A 26,338-nucleotide genomic window follows, 5' to 3' on the forward strand; every position below is an offset into this window, starting at 1 on the left:
CCTTTTAAATAATACCAGTTGTCTGGCTGTCCTACTGATCATAATACTTGTAGCTATAGACCCTGAACAAGCATAGCCAGATCAGATGTTTCTGACATTGTCAGATCTGTCTAGATTAGCTGCATGCTTGTTTCTGGTGCTATACAAACACTACTGTAGCCAAATAGATTAGCAGGGCTGCCAGGCAACTGGCATTAACCCACTTAAGGACCAGGGGTGGTTTGCCTGATCGGTGCTGCGTGGACTCTCCAGCCCGCAGCACAGATCAGGATTATGCCAGGGCAATCAGACTTACCCCCTTTTTTCCCCACTAGGGGGATGTCCTGCTGGGGGGGTCTGATCGCCGCCGGCTTGCTGCGCTTTGCGGGGGGGGGGGAGGGGCTCTGCAGCGTTTTCGGCGCTCCATCCCTCTCCCTCCCACTCCCTTCCCCTCTGAGCGGTGCAGGACGGATATCCATCCTGCGCATTGTAGGATAGGCTTCAGACTATCATATGCCGGCGATCCCCGGCCAATCAGAGGCTGGGGATCGCCGATCTGCCTTATGATGTAAACAGCGGGGATTTCTTCCCCGCATGTTTACATTTTGCCGGCGAGCCACGATCGGCGGCTCTCTGGCTGTTCACGGAGACACCCTCCGTGAACTGACATGGAAAGGCCGCTCGACGAGCGGCCGTTTCCATGGTAAACCACTTAAGACCTGCCGACGCCTACGTTAGCTGGTCGTTAAGTGGTTAAAACAAAATAAATATAGCAGGCTCCATATGACCCTTGGCCTGTGAATTATGTCTGCCTGTCTGCTGCCTGCCCTTGACCCTTGGCCTGTATATCCATGTGCCTTTTCTGGTGCCTACCCTTTGACCTCCAGCCTGTCATCAATTCTGCTACTCGATACTTCCTACATCGGACTTAGCTGTTTTTTTTCTACCACCAATGGGGCAATCCTGGTAATTGTGACCTGGCAGCTACTAGGCAAAAAAGTTGCCCGTTGCCCACTGGAGCTAACGGCCCATCATTCCTTGTGTAGTGCCCTGGTGAAGATCCGTAGTAACTTAGACTCCACGCCCTAGGAGAGCCCATTCTAACCACTAGTGTCAAGGTCATTAGGTCAACGGCTTGTGTGTCCATACTTCGTAAGAACTTCGTCTCAGCAATACCTGACTGAGGGTTTTTAGAGGAAGCCCACAGGTGTGTGTTTATCAATGAATTAGAATAACGCAAAATGACTCACTATAAGGACTAGGGATGGTCAGTGAGATGCAAACAATTCTGAATTAATGCAGGGTTATGTACATTTTTTTTATGAATATTTATTCAGCTTGAATTTATCAAATCCCACCAATGTTTAATTTCATTAGTCCACTTTCAAGTTGCATAAATTTAAATACAGAATTTGCACAATCCTGCATCAACTTGGAATTATATGCATCTCACTGACCATCCCTAATAAGGACTAAGCTTATGAGCCAGCTGCACTACACCATCTCTATACATTATAAGCTTTTAAGTCAAGTGATAAATGTAAAACTGGTGTATTTCAATTAAGATACATGCTTAGTACTCAGTTTGTGGATTCTCACAGGTATTAAACTTAAAATGAACTCTGATTACTTATCCACGAAACAAAACAGCCTCCCCTTCCAGTTTTCAGACTCTGTAGAAAAAAAATTGTCTTTAACAAATTCCCTCCGGACAATTTTGTTTACCAAACAGTTTAATTTTCTGAATACCTTCCTGTATCATCAGCAGTGAAGCCTGCACTATATCCCTGTCCTGAATCAGCAATGAGAGCCTCTCCTCCACAGGGGCATGGCGTGCTTCATCAACTCAAAGCTGCAGACATACAAGGCAGCACTTGGTATCACAAACTGGATTTTTTTTCTTCCAAGAGAAGCTCAATTCTTCATCGCCAGTTGCATTCCAATTTGTCAGAGACCGATTACAGTTTCATGCAATTTGCACCTTGCATGGAGCTAAAATGAGCGGGATTCATGCAAAATGTTACTTAAAGAGAACCTGTAATAAAGTAAAGTGCCCGTGAGGGGTACTTACCTGAGGAGGGGGAAACCTCTGGACTGGATCCTAATGACTCTTATATAATTATGTTTATAACAATTAAAGCTATAAGATACAATTGCATAATATAACTCAATAATTTAAAACCATTTTCTATGTATTTGTTTAACTTCAGAACAAATAAATTCTTAAACAATTTCCAGCACTAGGTGTCACTTTTAAATAAAAGGAAAAACCCTTGTTATGATTATTGTTTACATCCCAGAATGCCTGAAAGAACATACATAAACAAAACATCTTTCATTTCATAATATAGGATTGTTTATGGTTCTTCCAGCTGAATCAAGTACATATGATAATATCTTTTAATTAAAGAATACCGTTATTTAAATGTATTTCAAAATGCTTTTAAGTTTTTGACTTTCTCTGCCTGGGAAATTATATCTTCTCTTGCTGGCTGATACTAAGGTACATGTGAACAATCTTGTGACTATTCTTAAGGCTCAAATTCAAATTTTTCATTAGTTAAAAGTCACAGAGTAATATTTAAAGAAGTACCCTAACTTCACAGTTTATAGAGAACGCAAGTCAGGAAGTGAACTCTTTGACCAGGAAAAGAATAAATACAATGTATTTATTCTTAAAAACGTAAACACAATCGCTGCACAAAGCGATTTTATGAGCGTTTGCGTTTTTCCTATACCTCCCATTGAGCCAAAATCACCTCAAAAATGGTACAGGCACCGCTTTGCTGAGCGGATTGGAAACAAACCGCTCAGATGTGAACTCTCTAATAGTGAGTCATTGCACAAGAGTTTTTAGGGCGATTTTGAAAATCGCCTGTGCTTGAAAAAAGGGTAAAAATTGTCTTAGTGTGAACGAGCCCTGAAAAAGCAAAATGATGTTTTCTTTAAAGGGAACCTTAACTGAACGGGGGGTAAAGAGTTTTACTTACCTGGGACTATTACCAGCCCCCTGCAGCAGTCCTGTGCCCTCGGCGCCGCTCTGGAATCCTCTGGTCCCCCGCTGTCACTTAGTTTCGTTTTTGACGACTCACCAGTCGCCGGCCGTCATGCGTATTATTGGACGCATTCACCAATGCAATTAGCGCTATTGCGGACCGCAACGCGTACAAAAATACGCGTTGTCGCATATCTACGCGTGCGGAATGTGGCAACGCGTATTTTTGTATGCGTTGTGGTCCGCAATAGCGCTAATTGCATTGGTGAACACGTCCAATAATACGCATGGCGGACGGCGACTGGTGAGTCGTCAAAAACGAAACTAAGTGACAGCGGGGGACCAGAGGATTCCAGAGCGGCGCCGAGGGCACAGGACTGCTGCAGGGGGCTGGTAATAGCCCCAGGTAAGTAAAACTCTTTACCCCCCGTTCAGTTAAGGTTCCCTTTAAAGGACTACTAGCCCAAACATTTTCAAAATGTAAAATTCATGTAAATACATACAAATAAAAAGTACATTTTTTTCCAGCGTAAAATGAGCCATAAATAGCTTTTCTCCTATGTTGCTTTCACTTACAGTAGGTAGTAAAAGTCTGACAGAACCAACATGTTTTGGACTAGCCCATCTCATCATGGTTTGCTTTGTTTTCAAAAGCACTTAGTAAATAGTAGTTGCTATGGCCAAAAAAAGTGTGCAGCAAGCAAGGAGGCTGGCCAGCATCTGTTTAGTATAAAGAATAATATATAAATAAGTAATGTATTTCTTGTTTGTATACAGTGGCTTGCAAAAGTATTCGGGCCCTCTTGACATTTTCCACAATTTGTCACATTACTGCCACAAACATAAAGCAATTTTATTGGAATTCCACGTGAAAAACCAATACAAAGTGGTGTACACGTGAGAAGTGGAACGAAAACCATACATGATTCCAATTTTTTTTTTTTTAAATAAATAACTGCAAAGTGGGGTGTGCGTAATTATTCAGCCCCCTTTGGTCTGAGTGCAGTCAGTTACCCATAGACATTGCCTGATGAGTGCAAATGACTAAATAGAGTGCACCTGTGTGTAATCTAATGTCAGTACAAATACAAGCTGCTCTGTGACGGCGTCAGAGGTTCTCTAAGAGAATATTGGGAGCAACAACACCATGAAGTCCAAAGAACACACCAGACAGGTCCAAGACAGGTCAGGGATCAAGTTATTGAGAAATTTAAAGCAGGCTTAGCCTACAAAAAGATTTCCAAAGCCTTGAACATCCCACGGAGCACTGTAACATCCCACGGAGCACTTTTCAAGCGATCATTCAGAAATTGAAGGAGTATGGCAAAACTGTAAACCTACCAAGACAAGGCCATCCACCTAAACTCACAGGCCAAACAAGGAGAGCGCTGATCAGAAATGCAGTCAAGAGGCCCATGGTGACTCTGGACGAGCTGCAGAGATCTACAGCTCAGGTAAGGGAATCTGTCCATAGGACAACTATTATTTGTGCACTGCACAAAGTTGGCCTTTATGGAAGAGTGCTAAAGTTTTGGCTAAAAACTTTTGGCTAAAATGCAAAACGCTATGTGTGGCGGACAACTAACACTGCACATCACTCTGAACACACCATCCCCACTGTCAAATATGGTGGTGGCAGCATCATGCTCTGGGGGTGCTTCTCTTCAGCATGGCAATTCTGGAAGAAAACCGCTTGGAGTCTGCAAAAGACTTGAGACTGGGGTGGAGGTTCACCTTCCAGCAGGACAACGACCCTAAACATAAAGCTAGGGCAACAATTTAATGATTTAAAATAAAACATATCCATGTGTTAGAATGGCCCTGTCAAAGTACAGAACGAAATCCAATCGAGAATCTGTGGCAAGATCTGAAAACTGCTGTTCACGAACACTGTCCATCTAATCTGACTGAGCTGGAGCTGTTTTGCAAAGAAGAATGGGCAAGGATTTCAGTCTCTATGTGTGCGAAGCTGGTAGAGACATACCCTAAAAGACTGGCAGCTGTAATTGCAGAAAAAGATGGTTCTACAAAGTATTGACTCAGGGGGCTGAATAATTACGCACACCCCATTTTGCAGTTATTTATTTTTTAAAAAGGTCTGGAATCATGTATCATTTCCGTTCCACTTCTCATGTGTACACCTCATTGTATTGGTCTGTCATAGGGAATTCCAATAATATTGAATCATGTTTGTGGCAGTAATGTGGCAAAATGTGCAAAACTTCAAGGGGGCCGAATACTTTTGCAAGCCACTGTATGTTCACATGCATTTTAAATTTTACAATTTTCACAATAGTGGTCCTTTAAAGAATAAAATATACAGAAAAACCTACAATTCCTATTGTTAAAACCTTATAACCAGCTTTGTAGTATTTTACTAATCACATATAGAAAAAAGGATCTTTTCCTAATTTGTGCAAATGGCATTAACAATTATGTGAATATATACATTTTACCAGTGGCCATCCAAAATCTCACCAGGAACAACCACTAATTTAGACTGTAAACTATAAAAACATAACAGAAAAAATGCAGAAGAGTCTTTTACCATATACAGTGCAGAACCATAGACAACAAAAGGAGCAGTTGACAAATTTAAGTAAAATACCTTGGTAGATATCCAAGACAAATAACATTTATACAGTATTGCGCTTTTCTCCTGGTGGACTTAAAGTGCTTGTACTGCAGCCACAAGGGCGCACTCAGCAGGCAGTAGCAGTGTTAGGAAGCCTAGCCCAAGGACTCCTCCTTACTGAATAGGCGAAGGCTTACTGAACAGGAAGAGCCCAGATTTGAACCCAGGTCGCCTGTGTCCACACATTTTGTGGAGCATGATGGGGTGAGGCAATTTAGACTATATTTCATTAGTTTATCTTGTAAGTTGTAGTTTTTACTGCCAATTATAGTTCAAAGATGACTTTTAAATTTTAAATCTTCTTTAAACGTATTTAATATATGCATAATTGCTTGCTTTTTTTCCCAATAGCAAAGCAATTCCTGCAAAGCAATTTCACAAATCCCATCACAGTAGCACCTCCTAAGAAGCAACCCTTTGTGAGGATTATCCAATGTTCGAACCATGCTTTGTGTAATGGCTACCATCAAGACCAGCAATACAGTGTAGATGAATAAGCATGATCCTCCTGTATTACACTTCAAGCCTCATGAAAAAAAGAAAAATATGGCTTCCTACAAAAAGGAAGCATTTTTAGGATGGCTATTGTGGATCCTCTAGCTGTGATAGGCACTCCATTGCAGCATAAATGGAATATCCCCTCTACAGCAGTTGTACAGTTAACCACCCTGGCGTTCTATTAGACTGGCCAGGGCGGCGGCGCAGCACATTTTTTTTTGAATTTTTTTTTAAAAAATCATGTAGCTAGCCTAGCGCCAGCTACATGATAGCCACTGTACAGCGGCATCCCCCCCACCCCTTCCGATCGCCTCCGGCGATCAGAGCAAACAGGAAATCCCGTTCAGAACGGGATTTCCTGTTTGGCTTCCCCCGTTCGCCATGGCAATGATCGGGATGATGTCATCCATGTCATGGCATCAGAGGGAGTCCAGATCCACCCCTTAGCGCTGCATGGCACTTATAGGCCAGGCTGCGCACGGGGGTCTAGGGGGGGCCTGTTATGCATAGCGGCGCATCGGCGGCGAGCAGCAGCGATCGGGATAAACATGCAGCTAGCAAAATGCTAGCTGCGGGTTAAAAAAAAAAAATATGAAAATCGGCCCACCAGGGCCAGAGCAATTTAGCGCGGCGGTCATGGACAAGCTGAGCTCGTCCATACCGCTAAGCTGGTTTTAATGATCATTGTCTAAATGATAAATACCATATAAAAAAAGGCGAAAAAACAAAACAAAAACAATATTCATCACAGAATTAACCTGTGCAGTAGAAAACTTCTCATCTACTAATAGTGGGCTTCTCATTGGTTTTGTTGCATCAACATGAAACACATTGCTATATATAAATTTAACACAGACAGTCACAGAGCAGTAATTTAACATGAGTATATATTGAATGGTATCCAAATGCTGGAGTTCATTTGTTGTGTTCTCAAGACACCTAGTTATGCTTACAAACCATAGCCTGCAGCCACGAATCAAAATAAACTGCCAGCAGCTCTAGTATTACATGAACGGCCAATTCTATCAGCTGTAAAGGTTCACCACCCACATGCATTATTTGATCACTCTATCTGGCCAGGCAACCATTGATGAATACAGGTTGGTTAAATGCCATCAGTAAGATATACACAATCAATCCACTCCAGATCTCACGGATGTGAGCCAAGCACCTATGCATTAGTACCATATAATTATTCTTGCTAGACAAGGAAAAGACAGCTTTTAAGTGATCCATGTGTAAAGAGAGCACACAGTCTTACAGACTCAATAAATGAGAAGAACATGAAAGGCTATTTTATCTGCAAACATAGCCTTTACTTTGTACTTATCCTTTACTGAATGAAAGAAACACAACCACCTGTCACCATCCCAAAGGAGATTTTTAGAAAATAACGTTCTGTTGCATTAAATCTCATCTAGTGTTTGACACCTATTACGAACAAGTACGTTCCGTACAATATCCTCCCCTAGTGGCTGGAGGGGTTAATGCATTAATAAGGAGCTAGAGTCAGCAGCTGTCAGCCTCAGACTAAATAAACAAGGTAAACAGCATTACCAGCCTGCCAAAAGGGACATATTGTAAAACATTTTTTCATAAAGCCAAATAAAATGCAATTCACTTTTGGTGTTGAATCTGATGCTTAATGGCATTTTATCAGTCTACTGCACAGTAATTCAGACAATACTGTTAAAAGCTTGTGCGGAGAGAAACGTGAGACTGGATGCAATGAACCATCGCTTTTGATAAACTTGTATGGCCAGCAAGAAGAGCATAACTTAACTCACCATTGATGGTTTTATATTACTCATCACTGCAACTTTAAAGCTCTCAGTCAGAAGGCAACTCACAGAATACAAAATGAGGTGTTCTAGGTTTCTGCGATTACCGTTTGATCATAGACATTGCTACAGGGAAGGTCATCAGTGCAGACAAAGATGAGTAAAGACCGTGGGTGAGTGGTCATAATAATAAGCAGTGTTGAAGTGAAATTTCAAGAACTGCAGCATACATTCATGCATTACATTTATGAGGACAATGTATGTGGACAATGCATAGGCTTTAATATAATTAGCAATTATTTCCAGAAAGGGCTGTTCAGAAAAGTTACTGTGAATAAAAGATTGAGGATCTCTAAAATAGAAATAGGAACTGGAAAATGCAATGGACGTTGACTGGCTATGGACCAGATTTATGAATCCATTTTACGGTTAGAGGACAGTGGATCTAACTTATTCTGCAATATGGGCGTTCAAGAACCTATTCAGTCTAAAATAAACATGCTATGGATCCACTTCTCATAAATAGTTATAACTACTTGCTGAGTTTTTTTTTCCTTACAACTCACTACCCAAGCCCTGTGTGTGCCAAGTTCCAGCATGTAGCACCACCCCCCTTGTAGAGACATGCTGTTGCACTTCCTTTGCAATCTATCTCTGACAGAGAGTGCCATGGCACTCTTCTGCAAGAGGGCAGGGCTACTAAACTGGAATTTGGTGCACACGGGGCTTGGAAAGGGAGTTGATGGAAAGACTTTGTAGGTATTTTTTACTTTTTATGTAAAGAGTAATCGTAGCATGCTTTTAAGACTGAATAGACTCTTCAAACATTGACTGCTATTAGAATCAGAATCATTTATTTCGCCAAGCATGACTGGGTCATGCCCGGAATTGGATTTGGCACGTACAAACTCAGAACAAAGCAAGACAGTGGATAAAAGCACAATAAGACAATAGATAATGCTACAAAAAAACAATAGATAAAAGCACAATAAGATAGTAACACTAAAGGCCCATACACACGCCGGATTTGCGCGAACGACGGGTCGTTTGAACGTTCCGTCGTTCGCACGTTTCCGCATGAAATCCGGCGTGTGTACAGACTATCGTTCGGGAGATAAGACTGGTTACCAGCGATCCGCCCGGCGGATCGTTGGTAACCAGTCTTATCTCCCGAACGATAGTCTGTACACACGCCGGATTTCATGCGGAAACATGCGAACGACGGAACGTTCAAACGACCCGTCGTTCGCGCAAATCCGACGTGTGTATGGGCCTTAACAGACCGTGGACACTGGACAGCAAGACAGATCGTGTACACTAGACAGCCAAAAGAGGTGGTGACATAGTAGCTACAGTATAGTTTCCCAGCTTCAGGTCTCTTCAGTTACAGTTCAGTTACAGTTCAGGGGGACCCTGGTGGAGTGGGGGTACGTGGCTGTAGTTTAGGAGGAGTTTAAGAGGTTGACAGCGGAGGGGAAGAAGAAGGAGTTCCTGTGCCTTTCGGTCTTGGTGGCAATGACCCAAAACCTCCGGCCTGATGGAAGCCTGTTAAAGTAGCGGTGGCCTGGGTGAGATGGATCGCTTGTGATCCGCAGGGCTCTAGAGCGCAGTCTTGTGGCGTAGAGGAGGTCGAGTGGAGGGAGAGGTTTCCCAATGATTTTCTCTGCTGTTCTGATAACCCTCTGTAATTTGCATCTGTCGCTGGCAGAGGAGCCAGCGTACCAGACCAGAATAGATGAGCAGAGGACAGATTCAGTGGTGGCAGTGTAGAATCTTGTCAGAACCTCTTTGGCCATACCGAACTTCTTCAGCTGGCGAAGGAAGAAGAGCCTTTTTTGAGCTTTTACCAGGGTGGAGCTGGTGTTGGCCTTCCAGCCCAGGTCATTGGAGATAGTGGTGCCCAAGAGGCGAACACAGGGAACTCTTGCCACCTCAGTGCCGTCAATGTGGATTGGAAGTGGTTTGGGGGCATTCTTTCTAAAGTCAATGATCATCTCTACAGTTTTGGCCGTGTTGAGGACCAATCTGTTCTCCTTGCACCAGTGACATATTCTGTCAACCTGCTGGCGATAGGCCTGCTTGTCGTTGTTTGTGACAAGGTCGACAATGGTGGTGTCATCAGCAAATTTGATGACCTTGACGGAGTCTGCTGTAGATCTACAGTCATTCGTGTACAGGGAGAACAGCATCGGCGACAGGACACAGCCTTGCGGCGCGCCTGTGTTAGTAGTCCTTTGTTTTGAGGAGATGTCACCCAGCTTGACTATTTGCGTCCTGTTGGTTAGGAAGTCCATAATCCAGAGGCGTAGAGTTGAGTGGACCCCCAGTGCTGCCAGATCCTCCTGAAGTAAGCGTGGGCATATGGTGTTAAAAGCTGAACTGAAGTCCAGGAGGAGGATTCTGGCATACGAGTCTGATCTGTCCAGGTGATCGCTGATATACTCGAGGCAGATATTTATGGCATCATCCGTGGACCTGTTGGCCCTGTACGCAAACTGAAGGGGGTCCAGAAGAGGCATGGTGGAGAGTTTCAGGAGAGAGAGGGCCACTCTTTCAAGGGTCTTCATGATAACAGATGTTAGTGCCACAGGTCTGTAATTGTTCAGGTCGGAGACTCCCTGCTTTTTGGGGACAGGGATGATGGTGGACCTCTTGAAGCATGCAGGGACTCTGCCCTCCTGAAGTGACTTGTTGAAGATGGCCGTTAGGATGGGGGCTAGTTGTCGTGAGCAGGTCCTCAAGCAGGCTGGAGAGACGCCATCCAGACCAGAGGCTTTCCTGGCATTCAGTGTTGCCAGGTAGCGCATAACCTCTGTCTCACACACAGCTGGAAGGGGTGAGCTTAGGCTCAGGGCACATTCCTCCGGGGCCAGGGTGGAGGAGGGTAGCAGCTGATGACCTGCAGGTGCAGCGTGGTCCTCAAACCTAAAGTAGAATTCGCTGAGTTTCTCTGCTAGCTCAATGCTGGGTGGCGCATGTTGGGAGGAGGGCTTATAATCAGTAGCAGCCTTTAGTCCCTTCCAGACAGATCGTGAGTTGTTCGAGCAGAGGTTTTGATTCATCCTCTCAGCGAACTCCCTCTTGGCTACCCTCAGTTCACGGTTAAGGTTGTTCCTTGCCCTTTTGTAGTCATCCTGGTTGCCCGACTTGTACGCCACTTCCTTGCACTTCCTTAGTCGGCGGAGCTTGTTGCAGAACCATGGCTTGTCGTTAGGGTAGACTTTGTAAGATTTTGTTGGATGCAGGTGTCCTCGCAGAAGCTGATGTACGAGGTGACATTGTCCACCCACTCGTTCAGGTTCGGTGATTCCAGGGCCTTCCAATCAGTACAGTCAAAGCAGGCTTGAAGTTGGAGCTTGGCCTCCTCTGACCATACTTTATAGGACTTGTGGACCGGTTTAGCTGATTCCAAGCGCCTCCTGTAGGTGGGGATGAGGTGGACGAGGCAGTGATCAGAGGATCCAAGTGCTGCCCACGGGACGGCTTTGTAAGAGTCTTTCAGGGCCGAGTAGCAGTGGCCGAGTATGTTCGATTCCCTCGTGGGGCAGTCAACATGCTGGTGGTAACGCGGCAGCTCGTGTCGGAGGTTGGCTCTGTTGAAGTCCCCCATTAGGTGGTAGGAGTTGGCCATTCACCTACCTCGTTTAAGACCATAGTAAATGTGGTTGCCCGACTGCAGCCATGGGGCATGCCTGTGGTCACATGGTTGTGTGACTGCAGTCATGTGGTTGTATGAATGCAATCACACCAGCAGGACAGAATCAGCAGTTTCAAGTTCAGTTAAATGTTAATATCCTTGCAATCAGAACCTCTCAATCTGATACAGTAGGGGCTGTTTTGTCTTTACTGCATATAAGGTACAACAAAGATTGTGATCCTTATACAATTACCTTTCTCTCCTGGGGTTTTCTTAGGTTATATTTTCAAAAATGTTCCTTTTTAGTCCATCAGCAGGAAACAAAATACTCACAATTTTTATATTTTTGCTTTTTTGGGGTTACTTTATCAATTGCAAAGTGCTGAAAAGCTATTTTAATGAGAATATTAAAAAAATCATCTCCTAGGAGAAAACGCTTTCTAAATTGTACTTGAAATGAAAAAACTACAAGCATTTATACTTACCTGGGTTTTCCTCCAACCCCCTATAGGCTGTGGACTCCCTCGCCATCCACCCAGGCCTCTCTGTTCTCCTACAATAAGCTCTGGTAAAGTTCCTGACTGGGCCAGTCGGGGACTACTGTAAATGTATGGCCATGGCCAAGGACACACGAGACCAGGGCTGCACATGCAAAGTAGTCAGCCACCACCAGAGCTGACTGCCGAAGAAAAAAGTGCCTGTAGCATGTCCCAACTCTAAAGAAAGCTTTTGAGAGTAAAAAACAAACAAAAAAAACAAAATTTGTAAGCGATTAAGCATGCTGGTGGCAGCCTTCTTTTACCTGATACTTCATCTCAAAGGAAACCAGAACTGAATGGTATGCGAATGCTCCCATGTTTATTTACTTAAAATAAAAAAAAGTTGCCTTAGTGTTATGCAGTTCTTTTGGCTTATATTTGAGTTAATGGACAAGCCAGTGGTAAAATTGGGGTGTGCAGTACTCTGTACTTTTACTCTTACAGCAGTTACATAGCACATGTTGATACAAGCCTGGGCACAACAAACCCTACATTGATAATGTGTATGCTGCCACTTACATGATACACATGATACACAATAGGCAGGTTTTTTATACACTTGTCTGTTTTCATAAGCAGTTATTGCATTGGAAAACACATATAAATAGAAAACCCATGTTAAATTGTGGGCTAGTTCACGCCTTAATGAGTTTTTCACATGCAGAAAACAAAACTGACAGCAGTGCAGCTTAATTCCACACACTGTGTATGTTTTCTCTTTCAATTACATTAGTTGATGAAAAAAAAATGCATTTTTTTCTGTACAATGCACGCAGAAAAGCGCACACAGGAAATCGACTGTAAACTGTGATTGCTACAATAAGGGCTCATTCACACTGGGCAATGTACATACGCAATGCATGGAAGCGTGTGTCATAACATTCTTAATCACATATATCGGCAGCTTCCATTCCATTGACACAAATGCATGAAAATGTGTGAGTCCTATGCTAGCCTGGGATGTTCCTGGCCACTTTATAATGCAACCCACAGGAACAAACACTGTAGAGTGAATGGTAACGTGAAAGTCTGTAGACTTTCATGCTACTTGCATTGTGGAAACTATGTGCGATGCATCATGTTGGACAGAACCGCACATAATTGTGAATGAACAAGGCAGCATTCACACACTACATGCCTGCTGTAAGTAGCACATGGCAATTTTATGCTGGTTCGAGTATCAAGCCCTTTGTTTCTGAGTTACAAACCCAGGCAGCTGGTCACAGCTCCTTACAAGCATTCTCTTTCTAAAATAATTCAAAAAAAAAAAAAAAAACAACCAACATTTTCATAAGGAACACAATGGTACCTCCCATTTTTATCTCCGCTTTCTCAAGAAAGATACTGTCCCAGCTCTCGAAGCTAGAGAACTATTAGCTCTGTTCTTAACAGTGACAATTATTCTGGTCTGTATTGCAAATAATATCATACCAACTGCATTGTTCAAAAAAAAGTTTACTTCAAGGATCTAGCATGGGGGGAAGGGGGGGGGATTAAAGTAAGGCATTTATACTTACTTGAGGTTTCCCCCAGCTCCCTTCAGGCATGGGATCCCTCACCGTCTCCTCTGGATGCTTAGTTCATCTGCTGGCCATTCCATACATTAGCTTAGTTTCAGTCCATCGCACATGCATGCCCCCATCACACTCCCATTGCCAGGAGTGTTCTGTGCAGTAGTAGTGCTCTGACACAGCACACTCCCACCATGGGAGCCCAACAGGGGTGCGCACATGGTTGTGGACATGCACACCGAAGTGCGACTGATCTAATGTACAGCCAGCTGAGGTTCCGAGTGGCTCAAGGAGGTGATGAGGAAGTTCTCGGCCTGGCGAAAGCCCCTGGTAAATATAAATGCTTTACTTTAATCCATCTCAGGTACACTCTGATTGCCAATTCTGCTGAAAAAAATTCTGCAGCTCTGACAGAAAGTCATATGCTCACCTGAACAGTGATTAGAAAGACTGGGGAAGGAGGAGGATAAAGAAGGACTGAGGAGGAGGAAGAAGAAGGTGGAAGAATGAGGAAAGTGCAGAGGAGGAGGAGAGGCAGAAGGTGGAGGAAAGAATAAAAAGAGAAGTAGAAGTGGATTAAGCATGGTCAGAAATGGCATGATGGTTACTTATCTACTAATATCAATGCAGCGACTCCTGTTAATAATAAAATAAGAAGCATGCTTGTAGGATATAGTAGTAAATATACATTGTGTAGAACAGCGTTTCCCAACCCGTGTGCCGTGACACATTCATGTGTAGTGGCAGCCTCGGGTATGTGTCGCTGCTGCTCTCTGCCTCCACTTCGTGTAATCAGAGCAGGGCTACAAGAAAATGGCTCCTGATGTCCACAAACGTCGACATTGGTGGCTATTTTGTTGTAGCTCTGCTCTAATTATACATGGAGCTGAGACAGAGCGGGGCTCTGAAGAAAGAGACATCGTCACTGGAATCCAGCTGGGTGAGTGAGCCGCAGCCACCGCCTGCTCATGCTACTTGGGGGTGGGGGAGGCGGGGCACCGGGTACCTATGTTTGGCTACCTATGCCTGACTTCCTAAACTGGGGATGCCTATGCTTGGCTACCTACGACACCCTACATACCTATACTGCGGGATTTACATACCTATACTGTGAGCATCTACATACCTATACTGAGGGCACCTATATACCTATACTGAGGGCACCTACATACCTATACTGAGGACACCTACATCTGACTTCCTATACTGGGGGAAAATATGCTTGGCTACCTACAGTATAATGAGGGTACCTTTTGGGGGCGTGCACTGCGGCTAAAAACATGCAGCGCATATTTTCGGCACTGTGTGAACATTCCAAATGGGGGGGGGGGTGATGTGTCACAGAGATCTGAGCATTTGGCCTGATTTATATATACCTGTAAACTTAATTACTTTTTTTAAGCCTTTATTAAAATATCAAACAAATTTATTGTTAAAATAATCAGACAAAAATCTACTTTCAATAAAGGATTGCATTGGTGGTGTGGTGTCTATTGATTCATTTTTTTTTTCTGAGCAGACTGCAGAAGCTTAATTCTGTAATTGCCATTATACCTCTTGAGACACACTTACATTTGCTAAAAAGCTCAAGTTAAATAGATAAATTGACAAGTACAGCACAAGTAACCTTACCAAGATAGACTGTAAACAAGGTTCACTCAGATATTTTAGTACAAGCATACAAACTAGACAAGCCTGCCTGCAGCACTGTGACCGGCTACAAGTGACTTTTCAAGCATCTGAATTCAGACCAGTTGACATCTGCTGCTGATGTGGCAGTAAAAACTGAGGTTAATACAACACTACATCTGGGCTGCGTTCTGAACTGATGCTATCCAAGGCAGCAGTAGATGGTTATTATAAATCAAATGATGATAAATACTCTAGTCATTGTTATAGTTAAGGCACCAAAACAAGATCAGAACAAGATAATATGGGCAGCACGGTGGCGTAGTGGTTAGCTCTCTCGCCTTGCAGCGCTGGGTCCCTGGTTCGAATCCCAGCCAGGGCACTATCTGCAAAGAGTTTGTATGTTCTCTCTGTGTCTGCGTGGGTTTCCTCCGGGCACTCCGGTTTCCTCCCACATTCCAAAAACATACGGATAAGTTAATTGGCTCCCCTTAAAATTGACCCTAGACTACAGTACTTACACTACATAATATATAGACATATGGCAATGGTAGGGATTAGATTGTAAGCTCCTTTGAGGGACAGTTAGTGACAAGATATATATATATACATTGTACAGCGCTGCGTAATATGTCGGCGCTATATAAATACTAAATAATAATAATAAAATAATAATAAGCATACAAACCCTTTTCCAGTCAAACAGAAGTGATGGCATTGAGATTTTTTTTCCAATATATTATTCATCAGCTTTTTTTGAACCACTTTCATGTCAAGGCTTTAAACCTTTTTTTTTGTCTGGCATAGATGCAACAGAATGGTGCAAGTGAAAAACTGAAACTTGGCTTGACTATTGTAGGTACAAAAATAGAATCTAAACCTTGGCAGGAATAAAGTTAAAATAACATTATTCTTAACGGATATGTAACCAAAGTGAAACGTCTATAAGTACTTTTTTTTTTTTTTAGGGGGGGGGGGGGGGGTGGGGGTGGGAATAGCATAAGAACTGCCATCTTGCTTTCAGCGGAAAATAACACACATTGAATATCAAAGATGTATGCATTTCATTCAGTTTAACATCTACAATATTGACAGAAACAGATTTTTTTTGGGAGGCAAATACATATAAGACAACTGAAATGAGGAAGATATGGAGGCTTCCTTTTAATTGTAAGCAGTGCTAGTTGCCTGGCCATGCTGTTGATCCTCTGCTTTTAATACTTTTAGCCATATCATATGTAGATCAGAGGTTTCTGACATTATTGTCAGATCTGACAAGATTATCTGCATGCTTGTTTCTGGTTTTATTCAGACACTACTGCAGACACATAGATCAACAGGGCTTCCAGGCAACTGGCATAGTTTAAAAGGATATAAATTAATACATATAAGCCTTCATATCAGCCTTCTCACTTTGGTTGTCCTTTAACCTCTCTGGCATTCAGTTTCTGATCGATTTCTGTGCAAAAAGTGATCCAGTTAATTTTCATAACCATTTTTCCTGTAACTTACCAAAATGTATCAAACAAGGATCTAGTATACATTTTGTGTTTAATAAAAGCTTGAATCACAAAGGGCTCGACTCACAAAGCGGTGCTAACCCAGTTAGAGACTTTAGGCGTGATAACCATTGCACCAAGCTGGTGAAAAGTCAGTTTAGGCGTGATAAGTTTAGGAGTGAAAAGTTTAGGCACGATAAGTTTAGGCCGCGCGCAAAGTCCCGCACGCAAAGCAGCGCCATGAAACTCTATGCGAAGTGCACCAGACTTTGCTAGCGCAAAACTTTTGATCAGCTGAGCACTGCAGTGCTAACCCAGTTGGTGCTATAGTTATCATCGAAGAGAACGCCAGCGCATACCACTAAGGCTGCATCTGAAATGAGCACCAGCTCAGTGTGAAGCACCTAAATAGATTTTCTGCACACTTCGCATTCAATTCAGATGCAAATCATATGCAAAGTTACACATTTTTTTTTGCTTAGCTGCTCCCAAGGTTTTAAATTTAGGTTCGGTTTAGGGTTTTTTTGTTGTTGTTTTTTTTTGTTTTGTTTGTTTGGGGTTTTTTTTACAGTGTGTAAATAAAAAACAAAAATGGTTGGTGAAGCATATTTACACACATTTTAATAAAGCAATTAGAAAATTAGACCAAAAACTGTACAATCAGTTTAAATTAGATTAGACACTTTGTTGCTATGTGGGAGAAAATTATCTAATTATCTGTACATATTAATATGGATGTATTTTCTCCACCTATTTTAAGCTGAACAAGTTTATTGTGCCATTAACAAAAACACCATTTAGATCATGAAAGTTCACTTTGAACATTCTGTAAGAAGTTGCAATAGTATATGACCTGTGATGTTTATAAATCTTCTTAAAGAGAAGACATTCCTGGGAGCGCTTGAAGCATTTAGAGCTAGTGGAAAATCAGAAAGTGTCTTACAGAGCATTACAGAGTAGTGGGGAAACATTTGAGAAATCTTGGGAACAAAAATGGAAGATAGCAACTAAAGAGAAACAGCATATAATTTGAAGATAGGAGACTCCGATCACTTACAAGTATACACATTTACATAAATCCCCTCTTGTATATAAAAGCATAGTACCATATTTTGTCAAACTTTAATCCTAAAAACAAAGGAAAGACAGTGGAAACAATTACTGAGTCCCAAGCATTAGTAAAGCAGTTGGTAAAAAGATTGGTCCAGCATATGTGCCTGTGAATGACAAAGGTGGTGCCAGTTTCATAAGTGGTAAGATTGTTAGTAAAAAAAAAACAACAACAACAACAAAAAAGAACTGTTCATGCGGTAAGAGATTAGCAGGTGGATTTACATTGAGGTATGGGTAGACTGAGAAATATTTTTATTGAGTTAAAAAGTGGTTTGAGCTGATGTGAAAGGTAGAGGAACAAAACAAATCAAATATATTGGTTTGACTGAATTTCTAAAGCAAATGTTCAGGGCTAGAGATGGTCAATATGGGACTAGTTATTCCAATTTACATGAAAATTTAAAGTAGATTAATCTGAAGTGAGAAAGCTCACTTTAGGTTTGATACTTACTCCAGTAGAGGGAAGACTCTAGATAGTATAGAGCCCTCCCAATCTTTCCCACAGCCCATCATTCCAGCGCTGTCAGGCGGTAAAACTTTTCAACCAAACAGTTCTTTCTAACTACTCATGTCCCTGAGTTGTTCCAAGGACAGATGCATTGCGATTGTGAATGTGTGAGACTTGCACATGCAAAGTTACAATGCACCTGTCCTCAGAACTAATCTATATCATGGAAATACCTCACGTGAGAAAATACAGAATAAAAGGACATTAACAAAAGAATCCCAAGACCTAACATAAGAGTAGATCTTGGTAATATTTCAAAGGACTTATGAGCCCAAATTAAAAAAAAAAAGTTATGTACCTGCATGATTTTTGAAGGCATGGAGGACGCCGTCCGCGCAGTTTCGCTGGGTCCCCGCTGCTTAATCTCCCCACGGGCCGGCTCCTGACCCCACAGTCTCCTGTAGCGTGGATCAGGGGAGTGGCCCTAGAGCTGCGCAGCCGCACTCGTGTCTGTGCAGACTGCGCAGCCGCGGCAACCTAGGGCGGCCATTTTTGAGGAGGCTGGAGAGCCCGACCTGAGCTGGGGGTCAGGAGGCGGCCCGGGGGGAGATTAAGCAGCGGGGACCCGGCGGAACTGCACGGAGGGCACAGATGGCGTCCTCTGTGCCTTCAAAAATCATGCAGGTACAGTACTTTTTTTAAATTATTTGGGCTCGTAAGTACTTTAAGGTTTTAAGAAAGTTCATGTAAAGAAAACAAGAAACAAAAAAAAAACAAATGGTACGCTAGGGGGTTCCTACAATTACACTATTGTATGCTATAAGAAATTACAAAGTATATTATTCACTCCTACCCCTTCACCTAAAACACAATTTTTTTTTTTTATTTTTTTTTTACAAAGACTAGCTCGTTAATTTTATTACCAATTGAGAGCACACTGCCTTAATATTTTAGGGGATACACTGCCTATTCATATGTTTGAGGCATACACTCTGAAATTCTGTTATTTTGGGTATACTCACTCATTTTATTTGGGCTTATTGTTGGAATACAAGTAAACCTTCCATGAAGGCACAGAAACAATGTTGCAGTCTGATTGCTTTTAGGAGTGATTCCTGGTCATTCATGTGCAGATGTTTTCCTTTGTCTTGATCTTACAAATGTATTTGGAGATATGCTGCCTAATCATGCTAAGTGGTTAATGTAGAAAACTGTGCTTACGACACCTACTTTTAACATTTCCAATAGCTGCTTGTTCAATAGGGTTTTTTTATTTTATTTTTTTACGAGAGAGAGAGAGAGCGCTACAGCCGTGCTATGTGTGTAGCGCACAATGTTACTCGCAAAAAGTTTTACGCGTGCAACGTTTTTCACGCGCTGTAACAAAGCTATTCACGCTATTCACGTGTTAACACGTCACAATGTGCCACAAAATCCTTACTTCACTGGTGGCCGTAGGTACCCTAAATTGTCTAATGCAAATTCATAAGAGCTATTCTGCTTAATGCCATATACCATGATATAACATATGAAGAGACAATATAACATATATTGTCTTTGTTATGTGCATATTATTTGAGAAGTTATTAATTTACATAAATTTACATTCAGATTCATGAGAAGTCTGTTGTCAAATATTGTTCAGATGGAAATAATGCAGCTTCACAGGGCTCTATACAGTAAAGATTCTCAGAGTCCATTTGTCTCAGAAAGTTCTCACATAGAACCAGCTCTTCAGAGACTCACATGCACATAGACTGTATTAAGAGCATGAAGTGCCTGAGGCTGGAAATCATGATGGCCTTTAAAATGTTGACGGGCTGGATGGAGAAGATGAAATAGTAATCGCTGGAGAAAAAAAAAAAAGAGGGGGTGTAGTGTACATGGCAACAATCTAGTTTATATTTGGCTGTAGTTATCTTTTCAAATACAAATGCACACAGAGCAGAATTGGTTCCCGTTCCTCTGCAAGGCTGCCCTTTACAATACAAAATTTCTAGCCAAATGCAACTTGATATGTAGCCTGGGGGACAGTTTAACCTCCTGCCAACAAAGCCAACAGCGCAAAGCACAAATAAAAGAAAATTTGTATACTGCATACTGTTCAATTGTATACACAACATAAAGACATTCCAGGGAAATATTGTAGCTTAAGATTTTATTGTAATACAGCTCATAGCTTCTTTTGACTAGGTTATATAATCTTATATTTATTATGTTTAGCAATAAAGCACCCTAGCGTAAACATGTGCAAGTCAAGGTCATCAAAATCATGAGTTGAACAGTGTAGTAAAAGGTTAAAAACTCTTTTTGGGAGGTTTCAAACAAACAAAAACAAAAAAAGTGTCTCACCTTAGTTGTGTTCAAATATAAAATGATCACTCAGATATGAAGAGGTAAATTATAAACTAATACAGATTCTAAGGTCATTTTTGGGAATCAACCTCATGGATTCTTATGGGTGTCCCATGTCCTCACCTGTGAAAACTTCCATCACTTCCTGTTCCTGTCCAAAGTCTTCCCCTCCTGTCCTTGCCCCCCTCCCCCCACCTGACTATAATTAGTGGTGGTGGGCGTGAAAAAAAACAGGACGTAGGGGAAAGTATCTTTATTGGGGATGGTAGAAAAATTGCCTACCCCCTTCCTCCCTCCTACATACACACAGATGCTGTGAGCACATGATTGTTGATGCACACCCACTACTAACCTTTTTGCAAGCCCGCTGCGTTTTGTTGTGATCCATTTAAGGGTTGCAAACCTATATCACTGGATGGCAGGCAGTCATAAAAGAAAACAAAAAAGACAGAAAAGAAAAAAAAAGTGCTCTTTTTTTTTTAACAGTTAGGTTTTCAAGTTAAGTTCTCCATCCTCCACCAATGGACTTTAATGTGTGACTCAGGCTTGGATAAATTCAGCTCAAGTGACAAATTATTTTGCAGGCTTTCCAGGAATGAGCTGTAAAAATCTATTATGTATGTATATTTATGATTCCACTTCGCATTATGCTCTATCCTTTTCAAGTCATAACTTGATTAAGCAGCTGCTGCCACCATCTCATCTATCTTATTTCCCCAGCCTACAAAGCACTAGGCATGCCCATATATCCTAATGGCCCAAGGTACTTGGCCAGAACTGGGCTGTATATGACAACCTAATGTCTTTCCTTCAAATTCTAAAAACACAAAGTCTCTTTATAAAATACACATTTACTACTTTCTTTTCCTATATCTTGGCTCAAATGTGTCTTAATATGTTCCCAATTACACGTCAAAAGTTAAAAATTTCAGCTGTGTACTGTAATATGTCGATGTGGTTTGCTAGAAAGAAGGGAATACAAAACTACTTATAGGAAGGTTCACTTAGGGGAAAAAAATCAATACAGCACATACTGTTTACCTCATTCACAAACCTTAAGAATCATCGTGCATTATTTAATGGCACTTCATTCACTTACCGGCAATGTTTATGAGATGCTGTTAAGGTTTCAATCACAAAACATTCACCATCATTTAAGCAGTAGGCAAGGTCCTTATCTTTGCAGGGTTTAAAGTGTTCAGATCGCTCTGTGAAGTACGTAGTAGTATCTGCAGTGAAAATAGACAGCATAAAAAAATTTGGTTAATAGAAATATGATTTATTGTCTTTATGATGTAGAAAGTGGATACGAATCATATGAAGTTGAGCACATATCCCTAGTAATGCACTTGCAGCATATTTAATTCATTATTAAAAAAAAAAAAAAAAAAAAAAAAAAAAAAGCACCAGCAAAGTGTACGTCCTCAGATACAAGGGGAAAATAATAATAAATTCTATATTTCTAGGAAAATATATTTAAAAAAAAAAAAACCCTCTCCTATGAGGCCAGCACTATTTGTGTATATAAGCCCTCATAAATGTTTTTATTTTGCAGGAAACAGCAAAGCTCACTTGACCATCACTTGGCTCAGAACAACGACCTCACCTCAGCATTCCTCCCACAGTAGTCAATGGAGGAGGTGGCATGGCCAGAAAGTAAGTGGAGTTTCAAGTATCCCCTAAACCAAGTTAAAATCTATTAAATGAAGTTCACTGTGGTCTAGATTATCTTTGCAGAAACTGCCTGGCTCTGCTTGTTGCTGCGAGGGACCCCCCTATTCCCTGCCACACCCAACACCACTCAGAAGTTCCTTCAAGCAGCCCAAAAATTATTGTGAGGCGAGTTTCGAGCTGCACCTGCACAGTGAAACAAAGTGGTCATAACTAGCGCTTGCTTTCTTTGGGTTTGTGTAAATCTGCAAACTGCACAGTTCCAATTCATGCACCAGTTGCTAAGGGTAGCTTCCTGGCTTCCATATTTTAGTGGAGGCTTCCATCAATTATTAACAAGTGGAGACTGGGAACCCCAACAGCCCAGGTATGATGAGTCTTATTTTCTTCTGGGTTTTCCAGTTCAGGAGAAGCTTAGCAAGTGGACCTCAATATCCCACCAACATGTTGTAGACAACAATGCATCCATGCTTTATACAAGAAAAGAATAATTCAGTGCTCTTAGCAACCCCAGTCAATGTATGTGTTTGTTGAAGTGTACGTGGAAGGATATATAATACATTAGAAGAGCAAAAGACAGAAAGGATATGTAAATTACGGTATATGAATGGAATAAATGGAAACAAAAAATGTGTATACCTAGCATGTAAAAAAAACTTTCTGGACACACTTAGTAAATACAGTTAAGTACAATTAATATGAAAAAAGCAAACCTGAAGTGAAAATAAACTAACAAAATAAACTATTACGCTATTTGGTTCTATATTTTCTGAAATCCCATAGTGTTCTTTTGATGCTGTGTGAAACAGTAACATTACTTAAAGGACACCTGAACTAAGAGGGATATGGTGGCTACCATAATTACTTCATTTTAAGCAATATGGCTGGCTGGCTGTCCAGCTGATCTTTTATGCATCAGTAGTGTCTGAATCACATACATGAAACAAGCATGTGGCTAATCCAATCAAACGTCAAACAGAAACATCTGATGGTTTGCTTGTTAATGGCTATAGCTTAAAGGGAACCAGAGAGGATGCAATATACATACCTGGGGCTTCCTCCAGCCCCATACGCACGGATCGCTCCCACGCCGCAGTCCTCCTCTGCCTGGAACCGCCGCCACCGGGTCCCGTCATTGCCGCGAGTCGGCAAGTCGGCCGGCGGACGCGGCCAATTCTCCGCATCACCGGGTGCCCTCCCCATACTGATACGCATATGGCCGCTAACTGCGCAGCCGCATGCGTACATGTATGGAGGGAGCCCCTGTGATGCGGACAATTGGCCGCGTCCGCCGGAAGTGACGGGCCCGGTACCGGCGGATCCAGGAAGCTGAAGACGGCGGCGTGGGAGCGATTCAGGCTTATGGGGCTGGAAGAAGCCCCAGGTATGTATAAAATCTTTTTCGTTTTCCACCCCCCCGTTCCTCTCTGGTTCCCTTTAAAGTATTAGAAGCACAGGATCAACAACAACAACAAAAATATGGCAGCCTCCATATGTCTCTCAGTTCAGGTGTGCTTTAACATTTTGGGTAAGCCGCAGCTTAAGGACCAGAGCCTTCATTTTCCCGTTTTCTTTTGTGACCACTGCAATTGCAGAGATTACGTGCACAATTCCCGGAATTCTCCGCCCAACAGGTTTCATCACTGTCTCGTGACTCATGCCCCTGATGAGTTACGAGACAGTAACAAAACATGTTGGGCGGAGACTAGATGTACTACTACTAGGAATAGGGATGATCGGAATGAGCAAATTCCGTTCTGCCAGAAATAACTGATTCAGTCAGTGTTAAATTCCATCGCTATGAAAATTCCGCCGGCTTTGTACGCAATTCCGCGGAATTCCGGATTCCGTCGGAAAATTGAAAAAAAAATCACTAAAGTAACCTTATTTATCTTATATGGTGACCCATAGTCCCTATTAACTTTGTCTTCCTCCCTTCGGAGGAGGGTCTCATCTTCCAGGGAATTGTAGTATTTCAAAAGCCAGCTTACATACCGTGGCTGGGAATTGAACCCAGGCTGGGAATTGAACCCAGGTCTCAGTGTGTGGTAGGTAACTGACTTAACCACTATACCACCAACACTACATGCTGAAGCCAGCCTAGCATGTACCATTATGATCAATCCAAGAGAAAAATTAGCTTGCTTAAGGATTTGTAGCCAGGCATGGCCTTGCCTTTTGTGTTCAACAGTTGTCCGAAGAGAACCCCAGATAGCCAGGTAGATTCATCTCTCTCTCTCTCTCTCTCTCTCTCTCTCTCTCTCTCTCTCTCTAGTAGGGATAGTCACCGCTTTACGCGGGATTGTATTTTCCGGAATTTTTAGGCGGAAATTGGTCATTCCGTTCCATTTGGTCGGAACGGAATTGCTTTTTCAATCTGGCGGAAGTCCGAAAATGCCTGTGAAATTGAGCCGGTATCCGTTGATGGTTTTAAGCTGAAAATTCAGTTCAATGGCATCAAGTCCTAGAGAGAGAGAGAGAGAGAGAGAGAGAGAGAGAGAGAGAGAGAGAGAGAGAGAGAGAGAGAGAGCTCATTTTTCTCTTGGGTATATCACAATGGTACATGCTAGGCTGGCTTCAGCATGTAGTGTTGGTGGTATAGTCAGTGACCTACCACACACTGAGACCTGGGTTTAATTCCCAGCCAATGTGAGTTGGCTTTTGACATGCTACAAATCCTTAAGCACGCTAATTTTTCTCTTGTATTGATCATAATGGTACATGCTAGGCTGGCTTCAGCATGTAGTGTTGGTGGTATAGTGGTTAAATCAGTTATCTACCACACACTGAGACCTGGGTTCAATTCCCAGCCAATGTGAGTTGGCTTTTGACATGCTACAAATCCTTAAGCACACTATTTTTTCTCTTGGATTGATCATAATGGTACATGCTAGGCTGGCTTCAGCATGTAGTGTGTTGGTGGTGGTATAGTGGTTACGTCAGTTACCTACCACACACTGAGACCTGGGTTCAATTCCCAGCCCAGTCTGGGTTCAATTCCCAGCCATGGTATGTAAGCTGGCTTTTGAAATACTACAACTCCCTGGAAGATGAGACCCTTCTCCATCCGGGAGAAGGGAGGGAGGAGGGGAGGAAAGGAGAAAGGGAATAAGGAGGAAAATAGGTGAATTTGAACTCCGTAAAATTCTGCAGAATCAAAAAAATGTTCAGCGGAATTCCGTTTTACAGCTATAGCAATTCCGTTCCGAATGGCGGAATCGGAATTGGCCCAATTCCGCCCGGGATCGTGGAATTTAGAATTCCGCGGAATCCAGCAAGCATCCCTAACTAGGAAGCCAAACTACAACATGGACAGGAGAGGATCATTCCAAATGGTATATGCACACGCCAGTACATTGGACATCATAGCTCAACAGGTGACAGCGGGGGAGAGCCCGTAGGAAAAACTCTATGCGCACTCTGCATGGAAATGCAAGTGTATTTTAAAATAAAGTATAGTTTGCAGGATATTCATCAGCGGATCAGATCCATCAGGATGGATTTTCAGATCTGCAGATGAATGTCCATTAAACAAGGTGTGTATGAGATCTGCAGATATCATAGACTATGAATGCATTTTGCATAAACTGATTTTTTTGCAGGAACTGATCTTTTGCAGATACTGATCTTTTGCATGTGTACAGCATCTTTGTGTGCAGCATCTTGCAAAGATTTTTATCTGATGGGGAGTTCAGCTCAATAGAATAGACTGTGTAGGTATGTTCTCATAATACATGGATGGGGGTAAAATTGATCTGTGATCTTTCATCTTCCAAAGACTTTTATCTGATGTGTGTACCCACCTTTACTTTTCATTGACTGTATGCTTTATTGTATGCAAAGGTGCACATGACATGCAATTCAACATTTTCCTTCCCACTATGAACCTTGGTCTTAAATGTTTGGTATTGCAGATGGTACCATTGCATCTATCATGAAATTAATAATGCTATAGTAACTGTAGTGAAAGCAGAAGTATACTGCATTAAAATAGTGATGTCACTGATACTTGCGTAGGGATAACTGCTTTACAGCTGCCAAGTCTATT

General features: G+C 42.1%; 1 protein-coding gene across 1 annotated transcript in view; it reads right to left on the reverse strand.

Moving 5' to 3' along the window:
* NRG3 (neuregulin 3) overlaps window positions 1-26,338 on the reverse strand; it is a 1,594,638-nt gene that overhangs the window by 957,284 nt on the left and 611,016 nt on the right. Inside the window, exon 2 of the mRNA XM_068255045.1 lies at window positions 21,719-21,848. Coding sequence (XP_068111146.1) covers window positions 21,719-21,848 — 130 coding nt within the window. The remainder of the gene's footprint in view (window positions 1-21,718; window positions 21,849-26,338) is intronic.

Source organism: Hyperolius riggenbachi, chromosome 10, assembly GCF_040937935.1.
Source record: "Hyperolius riggenbachi isolate aHypRig1 chromosome 10, aHypRig1.pri, whole genome shotgun sequence".
Taxonomy (NCBI): Eukaryota; Metazoa; Chordata; class Amphibia; order Anura; family Hyperoliidae; genus Hyperolius; species Hyperolius riggenbachi.